Raw genomic sequence first — 27,555 nt, 5'->3', positions numbered from 1 at the left:
CTCAACAAATAAGCACCTAAGGCAAAACACCTCAAAACCTAATGTTATGGTCATAGGCAATTCCATTGTAAGACACACTGTTGTTCCCCTCACCAGGCTGGACAAGAAGAAAGTCACGGTTAGCTGCCTGTCAGGTGCCAGGATCCATCAAATCATCACGCAATAAAGTCACTCAACAACAATTGCCATTATGACTCTGTCATAGTACATGTTGGAGTGAATGATTTGAAAAGTACCTCTCTGGACTACATGAAGAGACATGACTGAGCTCTCAGATTATGTGTCCTAGGCAGGTATGTCCCTAGCACTAAGTAGCATTCTACCTTTATCCAGGATGATGCCACAATTCAGACAGAAAATAATTAACTTCAACAATTGGCTTAGCTTCTGGTGTCAATCCAAGTGGATCCAGTATCTGTCAGCCTGAGAAGACATGGTCGACAGACTGTGCTGTTTTCCCAGAGATGGTCTTCACCTGTATTCTCTAGGCTTCTGGATACTGGCAAAGACACCTGCCTCCCCCATATTGCCTATTTTAGGCAATGTCAAAACAAAATTCCTGATGTAAAGAAATCCACGCAAGACAAATTCAAGGTTATGCTGCTCAATGCTAGGAGCCTCAACAGAAAACTGCACTCCCTGGAAGCACTCCTCACCTTGGGGGCAGGACACTAAGGACAGTTCAAAGAGAATGCCTGTGCAGTCACTGAGACTTGGTTCAACGCTGCAGACAGTACTTTGACAAATAAAGATACAATGCCTTCCACACATTCAGACCCCAAAACAAGTGTGAAAGAACCAAAAGATGGAGGTGTATCCATCTCCATTAAATCCAAGCACACCTGGAGACTAAAACAGTACAACTCTCTAGGGCTACTCCAGGTACAATTAAATATAGGTAAAACACCCTACCATATCTTCGCTAGCTAAAGGTCCCCCACCATGAACCAAGAGGAAACATACTGACTACCTGGACTTGCTAGAATCACTCCCTATACAGCCATACACTTTGGTCATGGGAAATTAACTATCCTTCCATAGACTGGACAACATACACAAGCAGAACCGAGATCACCTTGAGGTTCCTGGACTTTGTTAGCTAGGCTGCACCCCTACAAGGAGCTCAAATGTCCTGGACCTGGGATTCACCAAAATGGGGGGGGGGGTCACTGCACTACCCCCTGTGTCTTGCCTTCCCTGGTGAGGTCAGACCATAAATCTTATGAATGCAATTGCTAGACTATGCAGGGAATCTCTAGCAGCGGAACAGGACAAAGAGACATTGAATGTTTGGACAGTGTTGAACTGGAGAGAATACTGCAAAATGAGACTGAGCAAGGGGAACATGAAGCTGTTATTATTTCTACGCTGTGAAATGTACAACAGAAGTAAAGATGCCACTTAGCCACTTTAGTAGACGTTGAATTTTTGGGAAGTAATTGCAAAAATGGCGAAGTGTACTGCAGCGTGGGGAGGGTGCACGATGTTGTCTTTTGCTTTTTAAATTGCAGCTACCCAAGAGTTAAGTTTTGGGCTCCTATAGTGAAAAGTCTTCTTAGGGAGTAAATGGCACCAAGACCATCCTGGAGATTCAGACCCCCCTCCCCATGGTAACAGCTAGAGCCAAAAGACACCACTTTCATACTATAGAAAAATGTGATCAGAGACATTTTAAGCACAAGACTAAAACCTTATTACTGGCTAATTTACAGGTCTCTGAATTGATTGATAACTACCGCAAGTGCAAATCAGCACTTTCCTACAATACTCAACACTGGTGGCCTGTGCATCATGTTGGCACAAGCATCATTCACTTTCCTACATATATCTACACACATTCATACCTCTTGTCCATCCCCAAGTTGACAGGATGTCCCTGACGTTTCTTCTTATTTTTGCCCCTTCCCTCAGAGCACAGATCCTTAGAGTAATAATGTCAGACAGAGTTTCATTCTTCTTGTTTTGTAGAGAGTAATAATGTCAGAGTTTCACTCATTTTGTAGAGTAATAATGTCATACAGAGTTTCATTCTTCTTGTTTTGTAGAGAGTAATAATAGGTTCATAGGTTCATACTAGGCTATCTGCCCTAGGGCATTTATAAGCCTAGCCAGAGTGTGTTTGGCTTTCGCCACCCATTTTAAATTAATTTTGCTATGCCCTTTTTCGAGGTTAGTATACTGTGCCTCTGTCTAACAGTGACACAGAAGTGATACCCGGGTTAAACCTACGATCTCCCATCCACTCAAGATTCCTCTTGAAGAGAGTCAATGAGGGACTCTGCCTAACCTGGACAGGGATTTTATTCCAGAGTGAAGGGAGCCTCTGGGTTATGAATCTGTCCCTCCAGCATGTCCTATTTATTTCAGTGCTGTGGTTCAAGTCTCTCGAGCGCGTAGCTCGATGGGATTTGGATTTTCTGAGGTGCAGCAGGTCCATTAATTCCGGGTTGGACATGGCTTTATACATCAGGCACAGATCACCTCTGAGCAGGCGGTATGCCACTGAATAGAGCTGGAGTTTCTTTAACCGGGCAGCATATGGCATCTGTTTGAGCCCTTTGATCCTCTTGGTGAGGTAGTTTTGGGGTCAGACAGAGTTTCATTCTTCTGGTTTTGTAGAGAGTAAAGGGGAAAGGCATCTCTGATCAGTACTAGCAAGAAACTACGATCCCTCATAAAATCATCTAAGGCCAGCTTCGAAAGAAAAATTGCATAAGACACTAAAGATAATCACAAGGCCTTCTTTAGTTATGTCAGGAACCTGGGTGGCAACTCCCAGATATGCTCTGAGTTAGTGCAAAATGACAAAAAATACACTGACCCCACAGACATTGCCAACATCCTGGCAGACAGGTTCAGTGCAAATTTCTCCCCCCCAAAAGAGCAAATGTCTATCCCAACAGAATGTAGCCTCCCAACAGAATGTAGCCTCCCTGACTTCACAGATGAACTGTTGAGAGCTGCCCTCTCCAAAGCAAAAAACACAGCATCAATGGGACCAGACGGTGTCCCGGGCTGCGTCTTACACGAGCTCCAAGAAGATCTTAACCCTCACATAAAGTCACTGTTCAATCTCAGCCTTACCACAGGATATGTACCCAAGGAATGGCGTACAGCAACAGTGGTCCCGCTCCACAAAGGTGGTGCCACAATGTATCCCGGAAACTATCGCCCTATAAGCCTGACTAGCCTGGTCTGCAAAGCTATGGAGCTATCATCATGGAACTCATAAACAAAGACATTGGGAACCTCCCAGACACTGGATCCTACCCAATTCGGCTTTAAGGGCAGATCTTGCCTCTTGAACCTGGTCGACTTCTTTGAAACAGTTACCAAGGCCATAGACGAAGGGAAGGTAGTCCACACAGCCTACCTGGACCTCACAAAAGCCTTCGACACAATACCCCACTCAGGCATCATAAATAAGCTCACCAGCTTAAATATAAACACCTATGTCACAAGATGGGTTGCAAACTGGATCAGGGATAGAACCCACATGGTCAGAATTGCAGGTGCCATGTCAGACTCTAAACCAGTTACAAGTGGCATCCCACAAGGCTCAGTCCTGGGACCCCTCTTGTTCGGTATATATTTCTCTGAGGTACAGGCTAACACGGGAGAAATATGGCTGACCAAGTTCGCAGATGACTGCAAACTGGGTGCCATAATAGACTGGTCTCACAGAGACGGATAACTGGTGCCAGAGCCATGGCCTAAAGCTAAACGCCAAAAAATGCATAGTCATCCCCTTTGGGGAAAAACAAAGTGTCCACAAATTACCACATAGGTGGTAATCCATTAAGTACGGAAGAAGTAATTAGGGATTTGGGGACCCAAGTAGACAGTAATCTCTCCTTTGACAACCACGTTGCCAAAGTGGTTAGAAAGACCTTCTATATAGCCCACTTTATCACGAAAGGTTTCACATCTAGATCAAGAGAGGTCATTGTGCCCCTCTACTTACCACAGGATATATACCCAAGGAATCACTCATCAGGCCCATAATTGAATACAATGCCCCATTTGGGATGTACCTTATCCGACACCTGCAGCAACTGGAAATACCCCAAAAGTACCTCACCAAGAGGATCAAGGGACTCAAACAGATGCCCTATGCAGTTCAGCTAAAGAAACTCCAGCTCTACTCAGTTGCTTACCACCTACTCAGAGGCGATCTGTGCCTGACATATAAAGCCATGTCCAACCCGGAATTAATGGACATGCTCCACCACAGGAAATCCAAATCCCTTAGAGCTACACACTCCAGGGACTTAAAACCTCAGCACAGAAATAAATAGGACATGCTGGAGGGACAGATTTATATCCCAGAGGCTCCCCTCACTCTGGAACAAAATCCCAGTCCGTGTTAGGCAGAGCCCCTCACTGACCCTCAAGAGAAATCTTGATGAATGGATGGGAGATTATAAGTTTACCCCTGGGATCCCTTCTGTGTCCCTGCTAGACAGAGGCACAGTAAACAATCCTTAAAAGGGCCATCTTCTGTGACCTACTATTCAAAGGCACAGTCTACTAATCTAAAAGGGTGGTGAAAGCCAAACACACTCTGGCTAGGCTTATAAATGCCCTAGGGCAGATAGCCTAGTATCAACCTATGAACCTATAATAATGTCAGACAGAGTTTCATTCTTCTTGCTTTGTAGAGAGTAATAATGTCAGAGTTTCATTCTTGTTTTGTAGAGAGTAATAATGTCAAGACAGTTTCATTTGTCTTGTTTTGTAGAGAGTAATAATGTCAGACATTTGAATGCTGCAGTGGTGGTGCTGCGGTAGCGTTGTCACCTCAAAGCAAGACGTTGTTCCATTCGATTCTCCGTTAGAGCGTCTTTTGTGTGGAGCCATGCGTGAATGGGCGTACCTTCGTTGAAGGCTGTGTGTCAGAGCTGGCAACTCGGCACGTAAAAATCTACTGCTAATCATTAGCGGACTGGAGTTCCGCTGTGGCAACCCCTCACCGGGAAAAGCCGAAAGACACAACACAACAATAATGTCAGACATTAGTTTCATTCTTCTTGTTTTGTAGAGAGTAATAATGTCAGAGTTTCATTCTTTTTGTTTTGTAGAGAGCAATAATGTCAGTTTCATTCTTCCTGTTTTGTAGACAGTAATAAATAGAAGTTATGTACCTACCATAACGTTCCATGTTAGTTGTCTTCTTCTCGCCTTCTTTCTTGCTGGATGGGTTCGGAGCCGATCCTCGGCTCCGACTCGGCCACTCTAAAAGCTCGAGAGTTAGTTCCACCGGCTCGAGGCTCCCCTTATATCCCACAATGCTAGGCGATAATACCTCAGATCTCGTTTGTAAGCTAGGCCCAGCCAGGAAAAATCCAGATACACTGGAAAGGGGAACCCACCTCTATAAAGTGACAGAAAGAAGGTGACCTAAAACCTGATGAGGGAATATATACATATCACAGTATATACATAAATACAAATAGAGGTGGTAAGAAGAAAAGGTCACAATCAAACTCCTCTAGGTCTGTCCAGGCTAGGGGGAAGGAGGGTGGGACGCAAGAAAGAAGGCGAGAAGAAGACAACTAACATGGAACGTTATGGTAGGTACATAACTTCTATATGTTAAGTTGTCTATCTCGCCTTCATTCTTGCTGGAAGGGACTGCGTCCCTAGCACCTTGTCCCGGGTGGCCTATCGGAACAGACTCTCGAGTACAGTGGAACCAAAGTTGGCTCTGTGTCTAGAAGCTAAATCCAACTTATAGTGAGAAATGAAAGTATGAGGAGTAGCCCAAGTAGCTGCAGCACAAATCGTATCAATAGGCAGCCTGTCTTGGAAAGCTATGGAAGTAGCCAAAGCTCTAGTTGAATGAGCCTTAGGTTTGTTTGGTAACTTTTGATGCCTGATCTCATATACAAAAGAAATCAAAGATGTAAGCCATCTGGAGAGAGATACTTTCGAAACAGGAAGGCCCTTTCTGCCTTCTGCATAAGAAAACAGTTGGTCAGACTTTCTGACTTGTTTGGTCCTGTCTAAGTAATACCTTAATTGTCGATGAACATCTAGCCAATGTAATTTTTGTTCTGACCTATTAGAATAGTTAGGAAAAAACACAAGAAGGTCGATGTTTTGATTTAGGTTTGCCGGAGAGGCTACTTTGGGTAAGAAGGATGGGTTGGTACGTAAGGATACCCTATCCTTATGAAACAAAAGGTAAGGAGATTGACTACAGAGTGCATGAAGTTCAGAGACTCTTCTAGCCGAAGTAATGGCTACCAAAAGAGTGTTTTCCAGGATAGCAATTTCATCCAACACGAAGCCGCAGGTTCAAAAGGGGGAAGAATCAAAGATGTCAGAACCAAGTTAAGGTCCCAAGAAGGAGGAGGATTTCTAATAGGAGGCTTGAGAAGAAAAACTCCCTTCAAAAAGGCTTTGCAAAGTTTGTGAGACATGATGGCAGACTCTGAGATTCCAACATGAAAGTTAGATATAGCTGCCAATTGGACCTTAAGAGTAGAAGGAGACGAACCTGAATGGAAAAGTTCGGCTAAGAAATCAAGGACCGATTGAATAGAAGCAGTGAAAGGGTCTATGTTCCTTCCCTGCGCCCAATAGGAAAAACGTTTCCACTTACTAAGATAAATCTTCCAAGTGGAGGTTTTATAGGAAGCTATTAAAATATCTCGAACTGAGTGAGATATTAGAGGAAGCCTGGCTAGGGTTGGAATTGGAGGAACCATGCAGTGAGGTTCAGAGAGGGGAGGGAGCGATGTAACTGACCCGACTGATGGATCAAAAGATCTGGAACTGGGTCCAGATGCCAGGGTTGCTCCAACAGAAAACAGTGTAGAAATGGGAACCAAACCTGTCGAGGCCAGTATGGAGCAATGAGGATCATGGAAGCTTTCTGAGCGATGGCTTTCTGTATCAATTGAGAAATCAGTGGGAAGGGAGGAAAGGCATACAGAAGTCCCCGGGGCCAATCTTGGACTAGAGCGTCTCTGCTGGGATGGCCTGGTTGGGGAAAGAGTGTGAAATAATTTTCGCACTTGCTGTTTTGGGGAGTAGCAAAAAGGTCGCAAGGCTGGCCCCACTTTAGAAAAACTTTCTCCAACACTGAATCTTTCAGAGACCACTCATGAGGCATGAGAATAGCTCTGCTCAATTTGTCCGCAATGACATTGGACTTCCCGGGAATGTGCGTTGCTATCAGAAACCGCTGAGAAGAAATCGCCCATTGCCACAGTCTGAGTGCCTCTCGACATAGGGGGTAGGATCTGGTTCCGCCTTGTTTGTTGATATACCACACTACAGACATATTGTCCGTCTGAATTGCTATCGTTCCTGTCGGAAGAGAGTCTTGAAGGGCCTGCAACGCTAAAAGCACTGCTCTCATCTCTAGAACATTTATATGCAAGTGGCATTCGTAAGGTTGCCATATGCCCTGGACCGTCCTGCCCTGATAATGCCCCCCCCCACCCGATCAGGGAGGCGTCCATTGTCAGAGTAGCAACCGGAGGGGGAGGAACAAAGGGTCTTCCTAAGAAGAGCTGGGGGGGGATGTAATCCATCAAAAGAGGCGATTCCTGCATGCTTGAGTTATCACAATGGTGTGGGACATCGGAAGTTGTTGGTATGACCATTGTGTGAAGAGCATCCATTGTAAGATTCTCATGTGAAATCTGGCTAATAGAAGAAGAGGGATAGCAGCTGCCATGATCCCTAGAACTTTCAGGACCAGTCGGGCTCTGATTTTGTTGCTGTGGAGGAGAAGAGAGACCTGTTTGTGTATGTCTGCTATCCTCTGGTCTGTGAGTCTGGCTGACATGCTGACTGTGTCTAGATTTGCGCCTATGAAGGTAATAGCACGACAAGGCGACAAAACAGACTTTTCGCAATTTATTGAGATACCTAGCTTTCGACATGTGCGAAAAGTGTAGTCTCTGGCAAGTAGTAAAAGATGCTTGGTGGGGGCTGTAAGGAGCCAGTCGTCTAAGTATGGAAACACCTGGAATCCTTGACGTCTCAGATGAGAGGCGACCACTGCCATGCATTTGGTAAACACCCGGGGGGGCTGTGGTGAGTCCAAAGGGCAGGGCTCTGAATTGAAAATGACTGGTTCCCAACCTGAAGCGGAGAAATCTCCTGGAGCGTCTGTTCATTTTTATATGATAGTACGCATCCTGGAGGTCTATAGAGCACATCCAGTTGTCCTTCCCCAATAGGGGTAGGATGGACTGCAGTGTGACCATCCGAAACTTTGTTTTCTTGACAGACTTGTTCAAGTTGCTGAGATCCAAAATTGGTCTCCAGTCCCCTGTTTTCTTTGGAACCAAAAAGAATTTGGAGTAGATTCCGGATCCTTGCTGGTCTGCTGGAACTGGTTGAATGGCTCTTTTTGCAAGCAACTTTGAAATTTCTAACACTGCTTGCTTCCTTTGAGCGGGTGGAACATTTGGAAGGGACTTTTTTGATTGTTTTGGAATGCGAAAGAAAGGGATGGAATAGCCTTCGGAAATGATAGATTGTACCCACTTGTCTTGAGTTAGGGATCGCCAGGCTTCTGGGTACAGTGATAATCTTCCCCCGACTACCTACGAAGGTGGACAGACGGGCAACACCTCAGGGATGTTGAAAGGGCTGGTCAGAAAAGGTTTCTCGATTGCCCTGGTTCTGCGGACCCCCCCTGCCTCTAGGGCGGCATCTACCATTATTGTTCCCCCCTCTGCCTCTAGAGGGTAACCGACTTTGTGCGTCAGGCAAAGCTCCTTGAGATTGTTTGCGGAACAATATCTTTCCACCCTTCTGGCCCTTGGGGTAAGGCCTAGAAGGAGTAGAAAAACGGACTCCGACGGCAGAAAGAGTTTTGCCATCAGTCTCGCACCTTGTCAGGGTTTCTTTCACTTGTGGACCAAAAAGAGACGATCCATCAAACGGGGAGTTAGTGAAAGATGTCTTGAAAGGGTCTGCAAAATTGCATAGCCGCATCCAGGCATGCCGGCGTAAGGCCACGCCTGTACCTGCGGCTCTGCTCGCTCCAACAGCTGTATATGAAAGGAGGCGCATGGAGGAGTTAGCTATCGAATTGAGGGTAGCCAGCTGAGCGTTCATCTTATCCTCAAAACCCGCAGCTGTTGGATCCTTTAACATCTCACTCGCTTCCTTGATCAAGTCTCTCTGAAGACGAGTGAAATGACAGAGGTAGTTCAGCGAACGCATCGAAAAGGTCACTGACGAGAACATCCACTTCCCGTACCTATCCATAGACCTAGATTCCTTGTTAGGAGGATGGACAGGCACTGAAGGAGCAGCTAGTTCCTTCTTGGTGGCAGCAGCCACCACCACAGCATCCACAGAAACTCCTTTAGTCAAAAATTGTTTGTCTGCTGGTGCCGTAATAAACTTTGAAGGTCTCCTGGGGGTGGGGTCCACAGAGTCAGGAGCCGTCCAGGCCTTTTTTGCTACCACCTGCATGAGGGGGTCAAAGGGGGGGGGACACCCAGGAGGTGGAAGGGCGAGAGCCGAACGCCTCAAGATACACAGATTCATCCTCTGAAGGGTTGAGGGCTGGCCAATTTCCCCTCTGTTTTAAGATCTCCAGGATGTCTGCAAAGGAGACATCTTCAGAGGGGGAACGGGGGGAACCTTCAGAATCCTCTAAATCCGTGTCAGAGGTGACAGACTCAGGTGAGTCTATGTGCTTCCTCTTGCACTTTCTCTTCCTAGGGAGCTCTCCTGCCAATTCAGGAGAGGTCTCGGAAGAGGAGGAGATCCCCACAGGGGACTCTTGAGGAGCTGGCTCTCTGCAATCCGGGATGAGGGAGTGAGTAGAAATTACCTGAGGCACCGAGGAGGGAGGGGCGGACGGAGCCGACTGTGGAATTGAACCAGGTTCCAACACACTCCGCATGACCTCAAAAGCACCCCTGTCAGGCAGAGCCAGAGGTCTCCGCTCCGAAAAGCTGAAAACCTCCCTCGGCACCGACAGTGATGGCTCCGAGGCCGATGTCGGAGCCGAACTCACCAACGCCGAAGCACCGAGAGGGAGAGCGGGGTCGGACAAGGATCCGATGCCACTCACCCCCTCGGAGCCGACGAGGGAAGTCCGGCTCCGAGATTCCTCCAAAGAAGAAATTGGAGCCGAAGACGATTGTATCGGCTTCGACGCTGCCACAGTCTCGGGTCTGAAACGCCCCGGCTCCGAACTCAAAGGAGTCAGAGGAGGAACATTTTGAGTAATAGGGTTAAGCATCGACTGATGAGTCGGGCTCTGAAGCATTTGGGCCAGTGCCTCGGACTTAAGAAGTCGACTCACCACCCTCTGAAGGTCATGATCTGAAAGTCTCGACGACCTAGAGGAGTGAGACCTATGGCTCCATTCAGACAGCAAGGGAGATGCTGGAGCCGAATGAACGGAGCCAAGAGACGGTGACCTAGACCTCTTCCTAGTTGTCGGTTCCGATAACCTTATCGGAGCCGACTCAGTGATTTCTAATACCTCGGCTCCAGCCGGAGCCGAGGAAACAGAAGAAATAAGTGTTCGAGCCTCATCGGCTCCGGCCGGAGCCGATGCTGTAGCAGACTTCGAAGCCCTAGGTGTCGACTCAGAAGCTGGAGCCGACGACCTAGTAGGCTTGGAGGGTTTGCCCGAAGATAAAGTCGGGGGACCCTCAGGTTTCAATAAGCCTCGTAAGATAAGCTTATTTTTCCTTTCCTGCAGGATTCTAGGGCTGAAGCCATGGCAAACAGCACAAGAGTCCTGCAGGTGCAAAGGTCCCAGGCAGTACACACAAGAAGTGTGACCGTCTGTCAGAGACATCTTCTGACAGCATGAGTCACACTTCTTAAAGCCTGAGACCTTTGAATCCTTAGACATTACTAAAGATATAAAGTGTAATCACCACACAGACACAAACACCTTGTAACCTGATGAAGTGCACCTGAGTGTGCGTGAAAGCGCTCGTTCTACATTAAACCTTTTTATTTTTCATGGTGGTTCCTTGCAGCTTATTTATCTTCTAACAGACACAAACACACCAATTACACTATCCAATATAAAATTAAATTAAACTAATAAATTTAGTTTTAAATTTCTATTTATTTAGATCCCTACAAAACAACACACATACACTTTACAGGTAATAAGAGAATGGAAGGGCCCGAAGGCCTAAGGAAAGAACTCCTAAGTTCTTGAGGTAAAAAGGGTGGAGAAACTGGAGGGAATGGATAAAAAACTATTTAACTTTGAAAATTATGAATAAAAACTAAGTAAAAGGGGTAAAACTAAGTTTTAGATTGCTCTAAACTAACTAACCTGAAGCCGGTTGGAACAACACACCTCGATCGCTGTAGCGGCAAACGAGATCCGAGGTATTATCGCCTAGCATTGTGGGATATAAGGGGAGCCTCGAGCCGGTGGAACTAACTCTCGAGCTTTTAGAGTGGCCGAGTCGGAGCCGAGTATCGGCTCCGAACCCATCCAGCAAGAATGAAGGCGAGATAGACAACTTAAAATTGTCAGTTTCATTCTTCTCATTTTGTAGAGAGTAATAATGTCAGACAGTTTCATTCTTGTTTTGTAGAGAGTAATAATGTCAGAGTTTCATTCTTCTTGTTTTGTAGAGAGTAATAATGTCAGACATAGTTTCATTCTTCTTGTTTTGTAGAGAGTAATAATGTCAGAGTTTCATTCTTCTTGTTTTGTAGAGAGTAATAATGCCAGAGTTTCATTCTTCTTGTTTTGTAGAGAGTAATAATGTCAGAGTTTCATTCTTCTTGTTTTGTAGAGAGTAATAATGTCAGACAGAGTTTCACTCTTTTTTTGAAGAGAGTAAAAATGTCAGACAGTTTCATGCTGATTTTGTAGAGAGTAATAATGTCAGAGTTTCATGCTTGTTTTGTAGAGTAATAATGTCAGGGTGTCATTCTTGTTTTGTAGAGAGTAATAATGTCAGAGTTTCATTCTTCTTGTTTTGTAGAGAGTAATAATGTCAGTTTCATTCTTCTCGTTTTGTAGAGAGTAATAATGTCAGACAGTTTCATGCTGGTTTTGTAGAGAGTAATAATGTCAAGAGTTTCATGCTTGTTTTGTAGAGAGTAATAATGTCAGAGTTTCATTCTTGTTTTGTAGAGAGTAATAATGTCAGAGTTTCATTCTTCTTGTTTTGTAGACAGTAATAATGTCAGTTTCATTCTTCTCGTTTTGTAGAGAGTAATAATGTCAGACAGTTTCATGCTGGTTTTGTAGAGAGTAATAATGTCAAGAGTTTCATGCTTGTTTTGTAGAGAGTAATAATGTCAGAGTTTCATTCTTGTTTTGTAGAGAGTAATAATGTCAGAGTTTCATTCTTCTTGTTTTGTAGACAGTAATAATGTCAGTTTCATTCTTATCGTTATGTAGAGAGTAATAATGTCAGACAGTTTCTTGCTGGTTTTGTAGAGAGTAATAATGTCAGAGTTTCATTCTTGTTTTGTAGAGAGTAATAATGTCAGAGTTTCATTCTTCTTGTTTTGTACACAGTAATAATGTCAGACAGAGTTTCATTCTTCTTGTTTTGTTGAGTGCATCCTGATACTAGATCTGTAGTTCTAGTAACTCACAGTCCATGTAATATTTTAGAACGGCCTCTGATTTGAAGGAACACTCCTGATGTTGAACAATGGTTGTGCCCTGTCCCTAATAACTCAGACTACTGCAGTGAGTGAATAACAAGTATGAAACAGTACAATATGCCACTGAAATACCCTCTTACACCAACTTCTCAGTTAAAACAGAGGCACCTGTGTTCTGTCTCACAGGCCCAGAGTTTGAACCCACATCCTTTTACCTTGACTTTCAGAATATGTTAGGGCAATCTCTGATGTCCAATGGTGGCACAAAGAGCTAACACTGCTAAAAAGCCATGGGTGCTGGAACCATAGAGCCAGGGGGAGGGGGAACCCCCCCCCATTTTTACAGCTGCAAGACCTGTTGGGAAAAATTAATGAAGTGGAGTTTTCACGCTAATGTGGATTCACGCACGGAAGTTAAACTAATTAAACTAGCTGTTCTTGGTCTCTTATTGCTCTGTGTTGCAAGAGTTATGCTGCTGCTGTTCTGTTGGTGCTGCCAGAGCCAGAGACATGCTGGTAAGGACAGTTTTGTTCTTTTATTTGCAGGAGTTATGCTGGTGTGTGTGTGTGTGTGTGTGTGTGTGTGTGTGTGTGTGTGTGTGTGTGTGTGTGTGTGTGTGTGTGTGTGTGTGTGTGTGTGTGTGTGTGTGTGTGTGTGTGTGTGTATAAATTGCCCCAGTTTGGTATACCTGGTGGTTACTGTTGCTCAGGCTCAAACAAGAGCCTGAATTCTCTACCCATACCACCACTTGTGTTTCCAGGAGTTGAGACCATAGCTCTCAACTGTCCAGATTTTCACAGAATATTTGGATCATACTTTTGGTCTGTTCCTCTTAGAATTTGTGGTTTTCTGGCAACTCAGTGAGAACTGAATTGAGTAAATAATGAGAGCCCTTTAAGTTTCAGTCTTCCTATCTTTCAGGAAACACATGGTAACACAAAACATTTTATTTTAGCAACTTTCTAAGATTTTGCAAGCAATATTTAATGTGTCCCCCTGGTTTTGGGCCTTTGCCCCCCCCCCCAATAAATTTTGGCTTTTTCCAGATTTTTTGTGCTGTGAAGTTAAGAGATTTAGTTGAGTGTCAAATGGATTTTACAAGGACCACAGAGCTTCAGGGAAAGAGAAGTTTAGTGGCTAGTTATTCTAAGCTGTTTGCATTGTTAGTAGCATAACAGGTAGTATACTTCCTTTTGATGCAGAAGACTGTGGGTTCTACTCCAACAGTATGCAGATGGATTGGTGAAACTGTACTGTGTTATACTTTAAAGGGGAGCGGATGCAATCCTATGAATGTCCTCCTTTGGAGGAGTTACCTAGTAACTATGTTTCTGTTATCAGTTTGCCATCCATTCCCCATTGCAAAATTACTAGCTTATCATTTTTTTAATGTAGCATAGGCAATTTATTCTTCAAGGGCAACAGGCACTTTATTTGTAGATGAAAGAATGAAATACAATGTTGTTTGCTAGCAGCAACTTCTTCATTAGTTACAGATCCCTTTAATGTGGAATTATTTAGATGATTTACTTATGCAGAGATTTTGCATACTTGCTGATATTGGTGGACGTTTACGGTTGAAATTTTCTGAAATGGGTAGTTTTGTCATTATTGGTTCATAAATTTTGTTTCATTGCTTACTAAAAGACTGTTCCAAACTACAAATTTAAAACTCATTTTAACAAGTGGTGCTGTACTATACAAGGAATACAATTTAATACAATCAGGTTAATACAATCAGAAAGGTGACTCAAAGAATGCATACATGCATGCTTGCTCACAGGATGCAGGAGATCAAAATAGCTAAAACTTGGAATAATCTCCCCCCATCTGTGACTTCTGCAGCTAACACCGCTCTATTCAAAAACTCCCTTAAGGCCCATCTTACAAGTTCTTGGCTCTGTCCATGTATTACATAGTCCACAACCTGTTACCGCTACAACCATCTCCTATCTCTCTCTTCATGCCCCATTAAAAATGTTTCCTCAAAATATTATCCATGGAAAACATGTACCTGTTAAAATCTGACTGTTGCTCTTTGCAAACTAAATGTACATATGTAAATATTTTTTGCAATTGTCTACCGTTTTTAATTTCTTTATGACTTCTTTCTAGAAACTACTAGTTTAACAGATACTACTTCCTATGCATTGTATTATATGTCTATTTCTGTAATGTGTTGTTCTAATGTAACTGGAGCTTTTCTCCCCGGGCCTCCGCTGTAAACGGACCTCGTCCAGTCGGATCATCCCAGTAAACAAAATTAAAATAATAAATAAATAAAAATAAAATAGGGGAAGAAACCAGTCACCAATGGAGTCCCCCAAGGTTCAGTGCCAAGACTTTTTCTGTTTGGCATATAGATCTCAAAAGTAAAAGGAAATACCAAAGGGCTATGGCCGACAAAGTTTGAGATGACTGCAAGCTAGGAGCAGTTAAATAATCCCCAAATGACTTAATCATGCAGGAAGGTTTGTCCCAAACAATAACTGGTGCCAGAATCATGAATTGAAACTAAACTCCAAGAAATACATTATCATATCCTTTGGGAAGTCATCTACTCCAGGGAACTGCCAAACTGACAATGCCCCCTGAGAAATGACCCAGTTGTTTGGCATTTGGGAACTTGTGTGTACAGTGACCTAACTTTTGACCAACATGTCCCCAGAGTCCTAAGAAAGTTTTTCTATATTGCACAGCTTATAAACAAATTGATTGTGACTAGATCTAGAGATGTTATTGTCCCCCTTTACAAAGCCCTCATTAGGTCAATCATTTTCTATAATGCCCACTTTGGCATGTATCTGTACAGACCCGTGCAACAATTGGAATACCCACAGAGATACCTTACTAAAATGATACAAGCCCTATATAATAGATCTTGCATGGACCACCTCAAAGATTTATCACTATACTCAGTATCGTACAGAGTTCTTAGAAGTGACATGTCTGGCACACAAGGCATCCTCCGACCTAAGACAGATGGACCTACTGAACATCAGCAAGCCAAATGGCATCAGAAATACTCAGTCCAGGTATCTAAACAATGTTGTAGAGAGATGGATATATATCACAGAAGCTACCACTGTTCCAGAACAGACTATCCATTCAAGTAAAACAAAGTTCATCCCTGTCCATATTCAAATGGAACTTGGATCTAAGGATAGGTAATAGACAATGGACTCCAATCCAGAATTGCCCCTCATGCCACTAATGGATACAGGCAGTTCCTAAATGCTGCATCCCTTACATGGGTATCCTCAAATTATGTATAGTATGATCACATTTATTCTCACTAGGGCTAATATACAGTTATCAGCCATGGGACAGGCAAGACCAATCAGGAAATGTTAATTCAAGCACCAAAAGGGAAACTGGCTAATTTAAAATGTCCTCCAAGTGAATCTATGTTGTGGTAGTAAACAGTTTTAAAAAATTGCCCTTTTTAGAACACTAAGTGCCCCTCTTAGCCCCCCCCCCCAGTCTTCAACAGCTTCAGATGCCTCTGTAAAAAGCTGTGTCCGAGTGTCAAGTGTACAGGGTTTGAATTGTTTATAGTACCTTTAAACATAAAGAGTTATCCCTGGTGTCTAGTGTCTCCCTGCTCCACTTTTGTGCTGCAAAACACTGTTTTTCATTTTTACGTGTTGTATCTAGTGCTTCTCCAGTCCCAATATTGCAGGATTTGCTGGTTAGTCTAGGGGAATGTAGATATGTGACACCCCTACACATGCACAGCCTCCCTTACTCTATTGAAGTTATGGGTGCACTCACTTTGTGGTATAGCAGTTTCTGAATCGGAAATGGCTACTGAGAGGTGTATACCTTACTGTGACACTTCTAAATTGGGCCACATATTTTGTTTTGTACCTATGCTTTGTAACAGAATTAGAACTGTATGCAGAGTTCTAATTATGTTCATAGTGATGGAGTCTTCCAATCACAAGAACCTTTGCAGCTATTGTTCAGGGTGGGAATGATATAGAGTGTTGTACTTCATATGTCTGGTTGTTTAATGCTGCAACCAAAATCACTACTTTAAATGGCATGGAAATTTATAGCTATGCTCTTAATAAAAGAGGGTGTACATTTATATTTCCCACCTTAAGCTATCAGCATCGAAATATTTAGGTTTTCAAATTATCAGAGTGAGCTATTTAGTTTTATACGGTGCAACCATATATACAGAATGGCTAGACTTCTTTCTCAGACAATGGCAATTCATGCTCTGCTAGCTGGGTTTGTATTTGTTCTAATGTGATGTTGAGACAGACTTTCACTGAAATCTCATCTTTGTGGACAGTGTGGGGGTTGGTATGCAGTGTTGTGGATGTGTGCGATGCTCACAGGGTGTCCTCTGCAGCAGAGGAGATGCATAAAGTCACTGCGGTGGTGCAATCTCAGTAACAATGCATTAAATGTGTGGGTTACTTTGCTTATCCATTTACACAAAGATCAATACATCTAAAGAGAGAATGTACACAGTCTCACAATCATCATTCTGCTTTGCAAAAAGCACCACCTGCTGTCCATAATAGGAATTTCTGAAGCTCTACAGACTGGGCACAACATACTTGCATGAGCACACACAGACACAACACTTCTGATCTGTTAATAGCTGTAACTAACATACATGGTTTGCTTGGAGTAAGCATCGCTGGGCAATCTTCATCTCTCATCACCTCCGGAACGCTCTAGAATATAAGAAGATAGCAAAACACTGTATTATTTTCACTTATCCAAAATGCATTTTCCCTTCTACTGTCTCTCATTTAATACCTTGCCCACTTCTGACTCATCTTGTCTGATAAAATCTCAATTCACACCCAGTACTTCCTCTGTTGTCTTCTTTGATCAACTTAATTTCTTTAAGATTAACTCTTGTATGCCACGATTAAGCATCAATAATTTTATTCTTCAGACAATGAATTAAATAATGAGCAAAAATTTTTGACAAAAAAAAAAACAAAAAAAAAATCTTTACTGAATTATCACTCGTGACACAGGCAAACTTACATTTATATAAAAGTAATCACATTTACAACAATTATATATCACATATATTCATCTATACAATATAACATAAAATGGGCAGTCTCTAAACTTATCTGCAATCAGAAAAGAAATAAGATAAAAGCTGACAAGATAGTAGAAAGGAAAATTTCATACTCAATTGTGTTTTTACCTGGTGGTCACAGTGACCTCAGACAGGCATGTTTTCCTAAATGAGCTAAAAATATCTAACCCATACACACATTCATGCAGGTGTGCATGTAGGTCTGTGTGTGTTTGTGTGTGTGTGCATGCAAGAGCATACAATATCCATCAATCGATCAAGCTATGTCCCCCCTCAGGACCTAACCCAATTGGTGGCTCCACTACAGGCACACAACAGGTCCATTCATTTTGGGTGGACAAGAGCTGGGTAATCCTAAACCTAAGGGCCCATTCATTCCTGCCCAGGAATCCCAGTTGGTCCTCGATTCCTCAGTAAAAATCCGGTGGTTGAAAGCTGGTCCTTTTGCTATTTGAAGGGGAAACAGCCTAATATCTCCCTCCTCAGAGTTCTGCCATTGTTGTCTCTGGACAGGAAGGGCACCTCAGCACACTGAAGTACCCTCTGCTGCCAGTACAAATGCACTATGACAGAGTGGCCTCAGCAGACTAACTCCATACAGTAATACCTAATGTTCCCAGTAGATAGCACCCTTGTGAAGATAGATAGCACCCTTGTGAAGAGCCACAGCCCCCCGAAGACTAGTAAGCTGGGAGTGGCCACTCACTCCCATCCACACCAGCCAACTTCTACACGTACCCCAGCAGAAATCTGAACTTGGGACACCTGTCGTGTAGTCAGGGCTTTATCACTCTATGCCAGTATTGTTACAGACTATTCTGGAGATAATTATTAGCTCATCCAGAGTGGCATAAACTATGAGGATACAAATGCACATGTTAAAGACTCCAGGTCATCCACAGCACAGAAAGATAAATAATCAGCATCAAACTATACGACACAGCTGTAGGTGCTCAAATGAAATCTTCCAATATCTCCAAAATTTTGCACAAGTTCTAGCCATTCACAAAATCCAGACAAATTAAAATACTCAGGAGCACAAGACTGAATATGTGGTGGTGAAGCATGATACCCTGAATGCAACCCAGACAATGCAGAATCAGGTAGCAGTAAGGGAATCAAAGGAAACGGCCATGCAGAATGGGAGTGAGTAGCTGACATTTATAGGATCATAGGAAGTTACTAGGCTACTGGCCATGACACCCTTATAAGCCTAGCCAACAGTTTAGCCTATGTTTAGACAAGTCGGCACCCAAAGCCCCTGTCCAGCAGGGACACAGGTGTAATCCCAGGGGTGTATTTTTTGTTTCCCATCAAGTTATCCAGGTTTCGCTGAAAAAGGGATAACGAGGTGCTCTTCTTGATCTGGAGAAGGAGTCTATTCCACAGATGGGGGAGTTTCTGGGACACAAATCTGTCCTGTCAACAAGTCCTACTGATGTCACAGATCAGGTTGAGGGCACACGTGTGGGTTACTTGAATGGAACTTGACTGGCAGATCTGCAGAAGTCCCATCAAGGTAGGGTCTGAGATTGCTTTGTATGCCAGACAGAGGTCATCTCTGAGGAGTCTGTATGAAATTGAGTAGAGGGGACAGGGCTTTTATAGCCTATCTGCTTCGGTTGATGTTCGAGGCCCTGGATTCTCCTGGTGAGGAAACCTCTGTAGTCTCTCCAGCTGCTGCATCTGCTTTGCGAGGTACATTCCTAAGGGGGTGTTGTACTCTATAACTGGCCATATAAGGGAAGAATAAAGTGATGTTATGACCCCCTTGTCCCTGGATGAGATACCCTCACTTATTAGGTGGACCATGTAGAAAGCTTTCCGTACAATGGAAGCAACATGGCGGTCAAAAGTCAGGTTGCTATCAACCCGAGTGCCTAAATCCCTCACAACTGACTGTGTGCTTAGGACGTTGTTATTAATGTGGTAATATGTGGGGACATCACTCTCCCCAAAGGGGATAGTGATGCATTTTTTTAGCATTCAGCTTGAGGCCACATTTCTGGCACCAGTCATTTATTTGGGTGAGACCCTCTTGGAGGGCATCCACATCACCTGGGAAATTGATGACCGCACCCAGCTTGCAGTCATCTACAAACTTGGTCAGCCATAGCCCACTGGGTTTGGCCTGCACCTCAGAGAAGTATATCCCGAAAAACAGAAGCACCAAGACTGATCTCTGGGGTACGCCGCTCATTACGGCTCTACTGCTTGAGGTGGTTTCCCCTATTTTGATTAGGTGGATTTTATCACTGAACCAGTTTGCTACCCATCTGGTAACATATGAATTGATGCCGAGTTGAGAGAGTTTATCTATTATGCCCAAATGGGGAATACTGTTGAAGGCTTTGGCTAGGTCAAGGTAGGCGGCTGTGCACTGGTTAGGTCAAGGTAGGCAGTTATGCACTGTTTTCCCCTCGTCCATGGCTTTGGTGACTGTCTCAAAGAAATCAACCAGATTTAACGGACATGACTCCTCTTGACAAAGCCAAACTGTGTGGGGTTGAGTGTTTGGAGGTTGCCAATGTCTCTGTTAATGAGGTCCATGATAATCCATTCCATGGCCTTGCAGATCAGGCTAGTTAGGCTGATGGGTCTATAATTTCCTGTAACGGTGGACACGCCACCTTTGTGTAAAGGGATGACAATGGCAGCCTCCACTCAACTGGGACAAAGCTGGCTGCTCACCCACTGGGGGGGGTGCTGCAAGGCTTGCATTGTCTTTTCTGGCAAAGCAACTATGGGAAGATGAAAATCACCATGCGAGTATCACAAGCAGCAAAGTACAGTTGTGTACACTTACCATAAATATAGATGTTAAAGTGTATTTACTGTTGCAGTCATCACATTTGGGTTATCTGCTTGTAGCAGCCCTCAGTCGGCCTGATTATCTTAAAGTCTTGTGTCCTGCGTCAGTTGCGGTCTCGTCTTCCATGACATCAGGTAGTCAGGGGTATAGAGCATGCAGCTGATGCCAGTTTATCAGTTTTTCTTGACCCAGATGTCAGGTGCCCCCATAATGGGAAGCAATTATATACAAGGTTACACCTCCAACAAAACGTAAACACACCAGAAAGCTTTAAGCATAGTAAACAAGAATGGAGGTATAGACAATAGAAGTTAGGGGGCTGGAGGGAGGGTAACCAGGACTGCAACAGTGAATATACTTGAACATCTACATTTACGGTAAGTGTATACAACTGTACTATGTTCTTCATGTTTCACTGTTGCAGTCATCACATTTGGGTAGATTTCCAAAGCGATGGATGGGAGGAGGTAATTAGACAGCATTAGAACCAGCTATAAGGCCCTGCAAGACTGCAGTGGCAAAGCCAGCTCTGGATTTAGAAAAAAATGGCAAGTGGTAATGCTTGTTGAAGGTATGTACAGAACTCAGGTAGCAGCTTATAGGATGTCCCTGGTAGGGACACCTCTGAGAAAGGTTATAGAGGTAGATGCAGCCCTGATTGAATGTGGTCTTATCCCCTGTGGGGTACGTTTTCCATGGTGCTTACAGCAGAAATTAATGCAATGGCCTATCGACTTAGAAATGGTTTGCTTTGAAATAGCTTACCCCTCTGCCTCTGCAGCAAAAACAACCAGCAACTGTTCAGATTTCCTGAGAGGTTTAATCTTGTCCAAGTAAAACCTAAGTTGTCTGTGCACGTCCAAGGAGTGCAGTATTCGTTCCCCTTTGTTCTGTGGATTAGAAAAGAAGGTTGGCAAATGAATGGACTGATTAAGGGCCACACTGGATACCACCTTGGGCATGAAGGAGGGATTGGTCCTAAGGGACACTCTGTCCACCTGAAAGATGATGAAAGGCTCCACAGCCATGAGGGTCTGTAATTCAGACACCCTTCTTGCTGAAGTGATGGCTAGAAGGAAGGCTGTTTTCCAAGCAAGGAATTTCAAATCTGCACTTGCAGCTGGCTCGAAGGAAGGTAGAGTGAGCTTTTCCAATACAAAGTTAGGGTCCCAGGCTGGAGTAGGGGCTCTCCTGGGTGGTCTCAAGTTTGTGGCCCCTCTGAGGAATTGCTTCAGCAGTGGATGAGAGAAGAGGGGTGGTTCTGTATTGTAATGAGCTGAAATGGCTGAGGCATGACTTTTAATGGAGGAAAAGGAAAGGCCCTTATGAAGCATCTCAGTTAAGTATTGAAGAATCCGAAGTAAATTGGGCGCTGCTATGCCCATCTCATGAGTTTGGCTCCAGGAACACAATCTTTTCCATTTTTCAGCATAGGATTTTCTTGTACTAGGCCTCCTTGCCTCCAGAATGACGTCCAACACTTGCTTACTGAGGGATGGGAATGGAGAGATCAGGCAATTAGCCAGGCTGCCAAGTTCAGGGTTTGAAGCTGTGGGTGCAGAATCTGGCCCCCCTGCTGAGACAGCAGAGCAGGGGTCTGAGGCAGGTGCCATGGTGCCAGCAGTGACACACTGCACAAGAGGGGGTACACCAGTTTTGGCGTGGCCGGTCTGGTTTGTCCTGTTTGATCTTTAGTAGTACCTTGGAGAGGAGAGGCAGAGGGGGAAGGCATAAACTGACAGGTTTTTCCAGGTGAATGACAGGGCATCCACTTTCCAAGCTTGTTTGTGGGGAGTCCTTGTGCAGAATTTGTCCAATTGGTAGTTCTTTGGGGAGGCAAACAGGTCTTTATCTGGGCTCCCCCATTTGTTTATCAACATGTTGAATATCTTTGGCTCCATTTTCCACTTGTGTGGGTCCATGAGATTTCTGCTTAGGTCATCTGCCAGTGTATTTAGCTTTCCTGGCAGGAATTGAGCCTCTAAGTGCACTTGGTAGCTCAATGCTGTGTTCCCCAGAGCCATAGCTTGTCTGCAGAGAGGGTATGAGTGGGTTCCCCCCTGCTTGTTTCTGTACCACATAACAGTGGTGTTGTCCGTCTTTACCAATAATTGTCCTGGAAGAATGTGGTCCTCGAAGGCTGTCAGAGCATACTGTACAGCTAACATTTCTTTCTGATTGATATGCAGGTGCATTTAACTTGGGTTCCATTAGCCCTGAATGCACTTCCCTGCCAAGTGAGCCCCCCCATGCACAGTCTGATGCGTGTGTTAGGGTGTGGGTGGCAGGGGGTAGAGTGAAAGGCAGTCACTTGTTTTGGTGGCAGGCCTCTGCCCACCAAAGGAACTCTTATCTGTAGACAAGGTATGATAGGAATCACTGATTCTAGATCCAGAGAATGTTGACGCCATAGGCGTTTTAGATACCATTGTAGTTTCCTCATATGCAGCCTTGTATATGGAATTAGTAGAATGCAGGAGGCCATGAACCCCAGGGCTTGCAGAATTTTCCTTGCAGATAGCTGGGTCTTTGTGGCCAATAGTTTGAAGAAGGCTGTCAAATGAGTTGTTTTGTCTGGCATGACGTAAGCCATCTGGGAAGTTGTGTTCAAGCTTGCTCCCAGGAATACAATTTGTTGGCAGGGTACAAGATGTGATTTATTTTCGTTTATGGTATACCCCAGAGAAGTTAGCAATTTCTTTACAAATGCCAGATGATGTAATAGTATTGTCCTCCAGGTATGGGTATATTTGAATGTTTCTTTGCCTTCAAAATGCAATGACTGGCGCTAGGCACTTTGTGAATATCCTGGGCGCAGTAGATAAGCCAAAGGGCAGTGCAGAGAACTGAGGGTGCATGTAGCTTGCTCTGAAGTGTAGGTATCTTCTGCAAGATTCCCCTTAATGGGATGTGCAGGTAGGCTTCCTTTAAATCCAGTGTTGCCAACCAGGCATCTTTGCCTAGCATGGGAAGCAGCTGATGAAGAGTTAGCATCTTGAATTTTGGAATTACCAAAAATGTGTTTAGGACAGACAGATCCAGGATAAGACACCAGGAATTGTCTTTTCTGGGCACCAGGAAAAGTCTAGAGGAGAAACCTTGCCCCCATTCTTCTTCTGGAACAGGTTGAATAGCCCTGATACTTAAAAGAGAGAGAACTTGCTTTTGAGCCTCTGCCCACTGATTTGGGGGAAGGTCTGGCCAACCGTTTGGGGTTGGTAAGGAATGGAAGTGGAATCTGTATCCTTGGGAAACTATATTTAAAACACATTTGTCCTGGGTAATGAGTTCCCAATTTTTTGCCTGCAGGGCAAGCTTCCCCACTAAAGGAACAGTCAGTTGTGCAGGGCTTGGAAGATTTAAAGTTAAGTCATTGAGACAGTTAACCATAGGTGGGAGTCTTACCACTCCCTGCTTTGGAGGTGGGAGCTCCCCACTGCTTAGTCCTGTGAGTACCTTGGGACTGAAGCCGGGGTGTTCTGCTGGTTCTGGTTTTGGACTGAAGGTCTGGAAGAGGCAGGAAAGGACAAATTTTTTTTTTAGAGGGCCAATGCCTACTAAATCTGGAAAGCTGTACTTGCAGGAAATCTTTAACAGTTTGCAAAGATCTAGCTTTTTCCTCCATCTTTTTAAGTACTACTTTTGCTTTGTTGCCAAACAGGCGGTCTTAGTTTAAGGGAGTATCCAGCAATTTAGCTTTAACATGATCTGGCAAAGATTGCTCCTTAAGCCAAGTATGCCTTCTAAGTACAGACCCAGTGACAGTAGCCCTGCGAGATGCTTCTAATGAATCAAAACCTCATTGCAAAGTATGTTTTCCAACTTGTTCAGCAGAATGCATTAAATCCTGCAAATCTTTATTTTCAGCAGAGTTAGGAATCAACATTATTTTCTGTTTAAGCTATCCAGTAATATGCTGCTGATACTTCAACATATGAAACTTGCAGTTTAAGGCCCTAATGACCAAGGTTGTAGAAGTGTATACCTTCTTACCCCATCTATCCAGCGCCCTGAAGTCTCTATCAGAAGGGGTAGGATTTTTGGCAGAAGTAGCCTTAATGCCCTTGGGTCCCTGTGAAATGGTCTCAGGATCTGCAGTAGGATTTTTAAAAAGGAACTTGTGAGAGTCAGGAACCCTGTAATATCTATCAGGTTTTCTGGGAGCAGGAGGTAAAGAATCAGGGGCCAAACTAGATTCCGAAAAGGCAGCATCAATAATGTCTAGTACAGGGTGGATAGCTAAAGGCCTGTGTTGGGGCAGGAGTCAGAAATCCCTAAGCCTCTTTTTAGAGTCAGAGTAATCCTGGCTTTCCCAGCAAAAATGCTCCCTAAGAGTATGCAAGGTTTCACCAAAAAAGAAATCTTCTGGAGGAGAAGCAGAGGGAATACAGTCCTCTGCATCAGAATCCTCACAGGTAGAGAAGGGTAAATCCTGGTCATCAGAGGAAACAAAAATTTCAGAATCCTGGTCAGAAGAATCATAAGTAAACTCCGTGCTAGGTCTCTTAGAGGGGGAAGGTTGGCTTCCCCTGATTAAAGTAATAAGGTCTTCAGCCATTCTATTTGTTTTTTTAGGCATAGAGATATGATCATGTGGTCTGGGCATCGGTTTTCTAGGCATGGATCGAGTTTTAGGCCTTGAAGAAGAAGATGACATTAGTTTAATATGCAAGTCAGTAGGGCCTGAATACACCCTCAGAAGCCGGTGCCTGCACAGCGGCTCCGGACCCATGCAAGTTACAGACATCCTCAGGTTCCACAGTTGAAGCACCTCTCGTGGCACACTGGATTCAGAATGGGTCTCAGTAGAGGCCTGCGAATCTGAAGTAGTGGGCATCAGGGGCTGCGAAAGAGCCTCACTGAGTACCGGCGAACTGGTGACTAGCTTAGGAGACATGCCATCGGCAGCTTTGGACCTATGTGGTCTGTCTCTTGTCTTTATCTTTGTGTTTTTTTCAGAATGGTCGGTAGTCGGGTGGCTTACCGAAGCCATATCTGGGTAACTGAACCAAGTACCAAAATATTTAGAAGCGTAAATATACAGACGACTAATAGTTCATTGTTTAAATAAGGCACAAAACCGACAGCGAGGTACATTGTGGTCAGGGCCTAGTCAAGGAACAGAGTACGAATGAAAATCTTTCAGGTATTTGATTTCCACAAGAAATACGATTACTGACTTTTACTGACAGCAAGAAAAAGTTTCCCCAACGGGGTACTTAGCTTAGTTGAAGACTTTGGTTCTGAAACTCGAAAACGAAAATTTCAGGAGTCTGCTGACCGGCACATGCGAACTGCTTCTGGCACTGCACGGCAAGAAAAACTGATAAAATGGCGTCGGCTGCATGCTTTATACCCCTGATTAGCTGACGTCATGGAAGATGAGACAGCAACTGAAGCAGGACCCAAGACTTTGATAATCAGGCCAACTGAGGGCTACTGCAAGCAGATAACCCAAATGTGATGACTGCAACACTGAAACACGAAGAACATCTAGGCTGTTATGTGTATCCCTGTCAAGCCACTTACATGCTGTAGAGGGACGTGACACGCAAGCAATAATGCATGCACTCTGGATACCAGTACTGCAAGATGCATCCTGAAGAAACAAAAAGGATTGTGGGTAATAGAAAATAAATAAATACTGTACATCACTGCTGACAACGGCACCATGGTATTTTATAGGTCTGTGCAATTAATAGCAACTCCTAAATGCAGGTATCCCCAAGTTTTGAGAGGGCTGAATCCAGACTTTCACACCACTGGGAAGAAGCTACCTGGACCTTAGAAGATAACAGTTTTGGGGGGGTAGTACTTTGGTATGGGGACCAAATTTGCTTCATAACAGCTTGAATAACAGCCTCTCAGGATGATCACAGAGGGGCAGGCATGGGGTGGGGAAGAGCATACACAACATACTCATGAGCACATCCATTTGGAGAGCACTGGAACAAAAGGTTAACAGACAATCAAACCTTTACACTCAGCTTAGCATGAACATCTATTTCCCTGCAGATGCCACTCTAAAACAACTGCAACTACCTTCTGACAGAGGAGCGTCAAGCAGATGTGGTCCAGTCCACTCTCTGGAGGACTTCTTCCTTCAGACATGACAGAGATAGTCACAGTCATACCAGTCAACTGTACAGATTTTTGCAGAATGCCCAGATTGTTGCCTCCTATTTTAGATCTGTCCCTCATAAAATTTTTCTTTTTCTAGGAAATCACTGGCAAATCATTGAGGATTGAAGTCAGAAAATAATCATTTTGAGTTTCAAACCTCATACCCTTCAGAAAAATCCACTCTAATGTATAATCTGTTATTAACCACAGAAGCACACACCTCCTCCGAACACAAAGTTCACATACAAAAACAGTCTGCTTTCCTGCACAATAAAGGGATTTCCTCCAAAGTCAAAGAATATTTCCTCCACCGATAATGTTGTAAACAGATTTATTTCAGATTAGTAAACAGTTAAAACAAGAAATAGTCCACCATTGAACCATAAACCAACACCGGTAATCCGTTTCTTGGTTTGGCTAAAATTCACAGCAAACAACCAACACCACCAGCCCGTCTATACTACGAACTATAAGATTGAGCGCGCTTTCGTCCATAGATTACTGGACTTCTTCAGAATCTACGTATTTCATTCAGATGAGCTCTTAAATACATATCTAAAGGTGCCAGTTATTCAATTAACATAATTGATTGTGTTTGTAGTTAGTTTTAAAGGTATATACCGTCTTTTATAATATAGGCTACTTAGAAATGTGTGTGTATGTATATCTGTATATTACTATTACACATACATATATATATGTGTTCATCCAACCCCTCAATTGTAAATGTACGCGTATTAATATAAATAAATATTTATTTAATATTGTAAATAAACTAAATTAGTATACCTATTGTAGTTCCTAAAAATTGTTCCAATAAAATGTGTTGGTATAACAAATAATTTATATTATACAATATTAAAAAGATGTGTGTCCAAAATATATAAATATTATTATATATATAAATATAAATATAAATATATATATATAAATATAAATATGTTGGCATATAAAATA

General features: G+C 43.6%; 1 protein-coding gene across 1 annotated transcript in view; it reads right to left on the bottom strand.

The window, feature by feature from the left end:
• SLC44A2 (solute carrier family 44 member 2) overlaps nt 1-27,555 on the bottom strand; it is a gene marked incomplete in the record, with an annotated part of 993,595 nt that overhangs the window by 406,654 nt on the left and 559,386 nt on the right. Inside the window, 1 exon segment of the mRNA XM_044084762.1 lies at nt 17,220-17,280. Coding sequence (XP_043940697.1) covers nt 17,220-17,280 — 61 coding nt within the window.

Source organism: Protopterus annectens, chromosome 9.part0 (assembly GCF_019279795.1).
Source record: "Protopterus annectens isolate FY-2018-M chromosome 9.part0, PAN1.0, whole genome shotgun sequence".
Taxonomy (NCBI): Eukaryota; Metazoa; Chordata; order Ceratodontiformes; family Protopteridae; genus Protopterus; species Protopterus annectens.
This window is presented reverse-complemented; position numbering and strand designations above follow the sequence as displayed.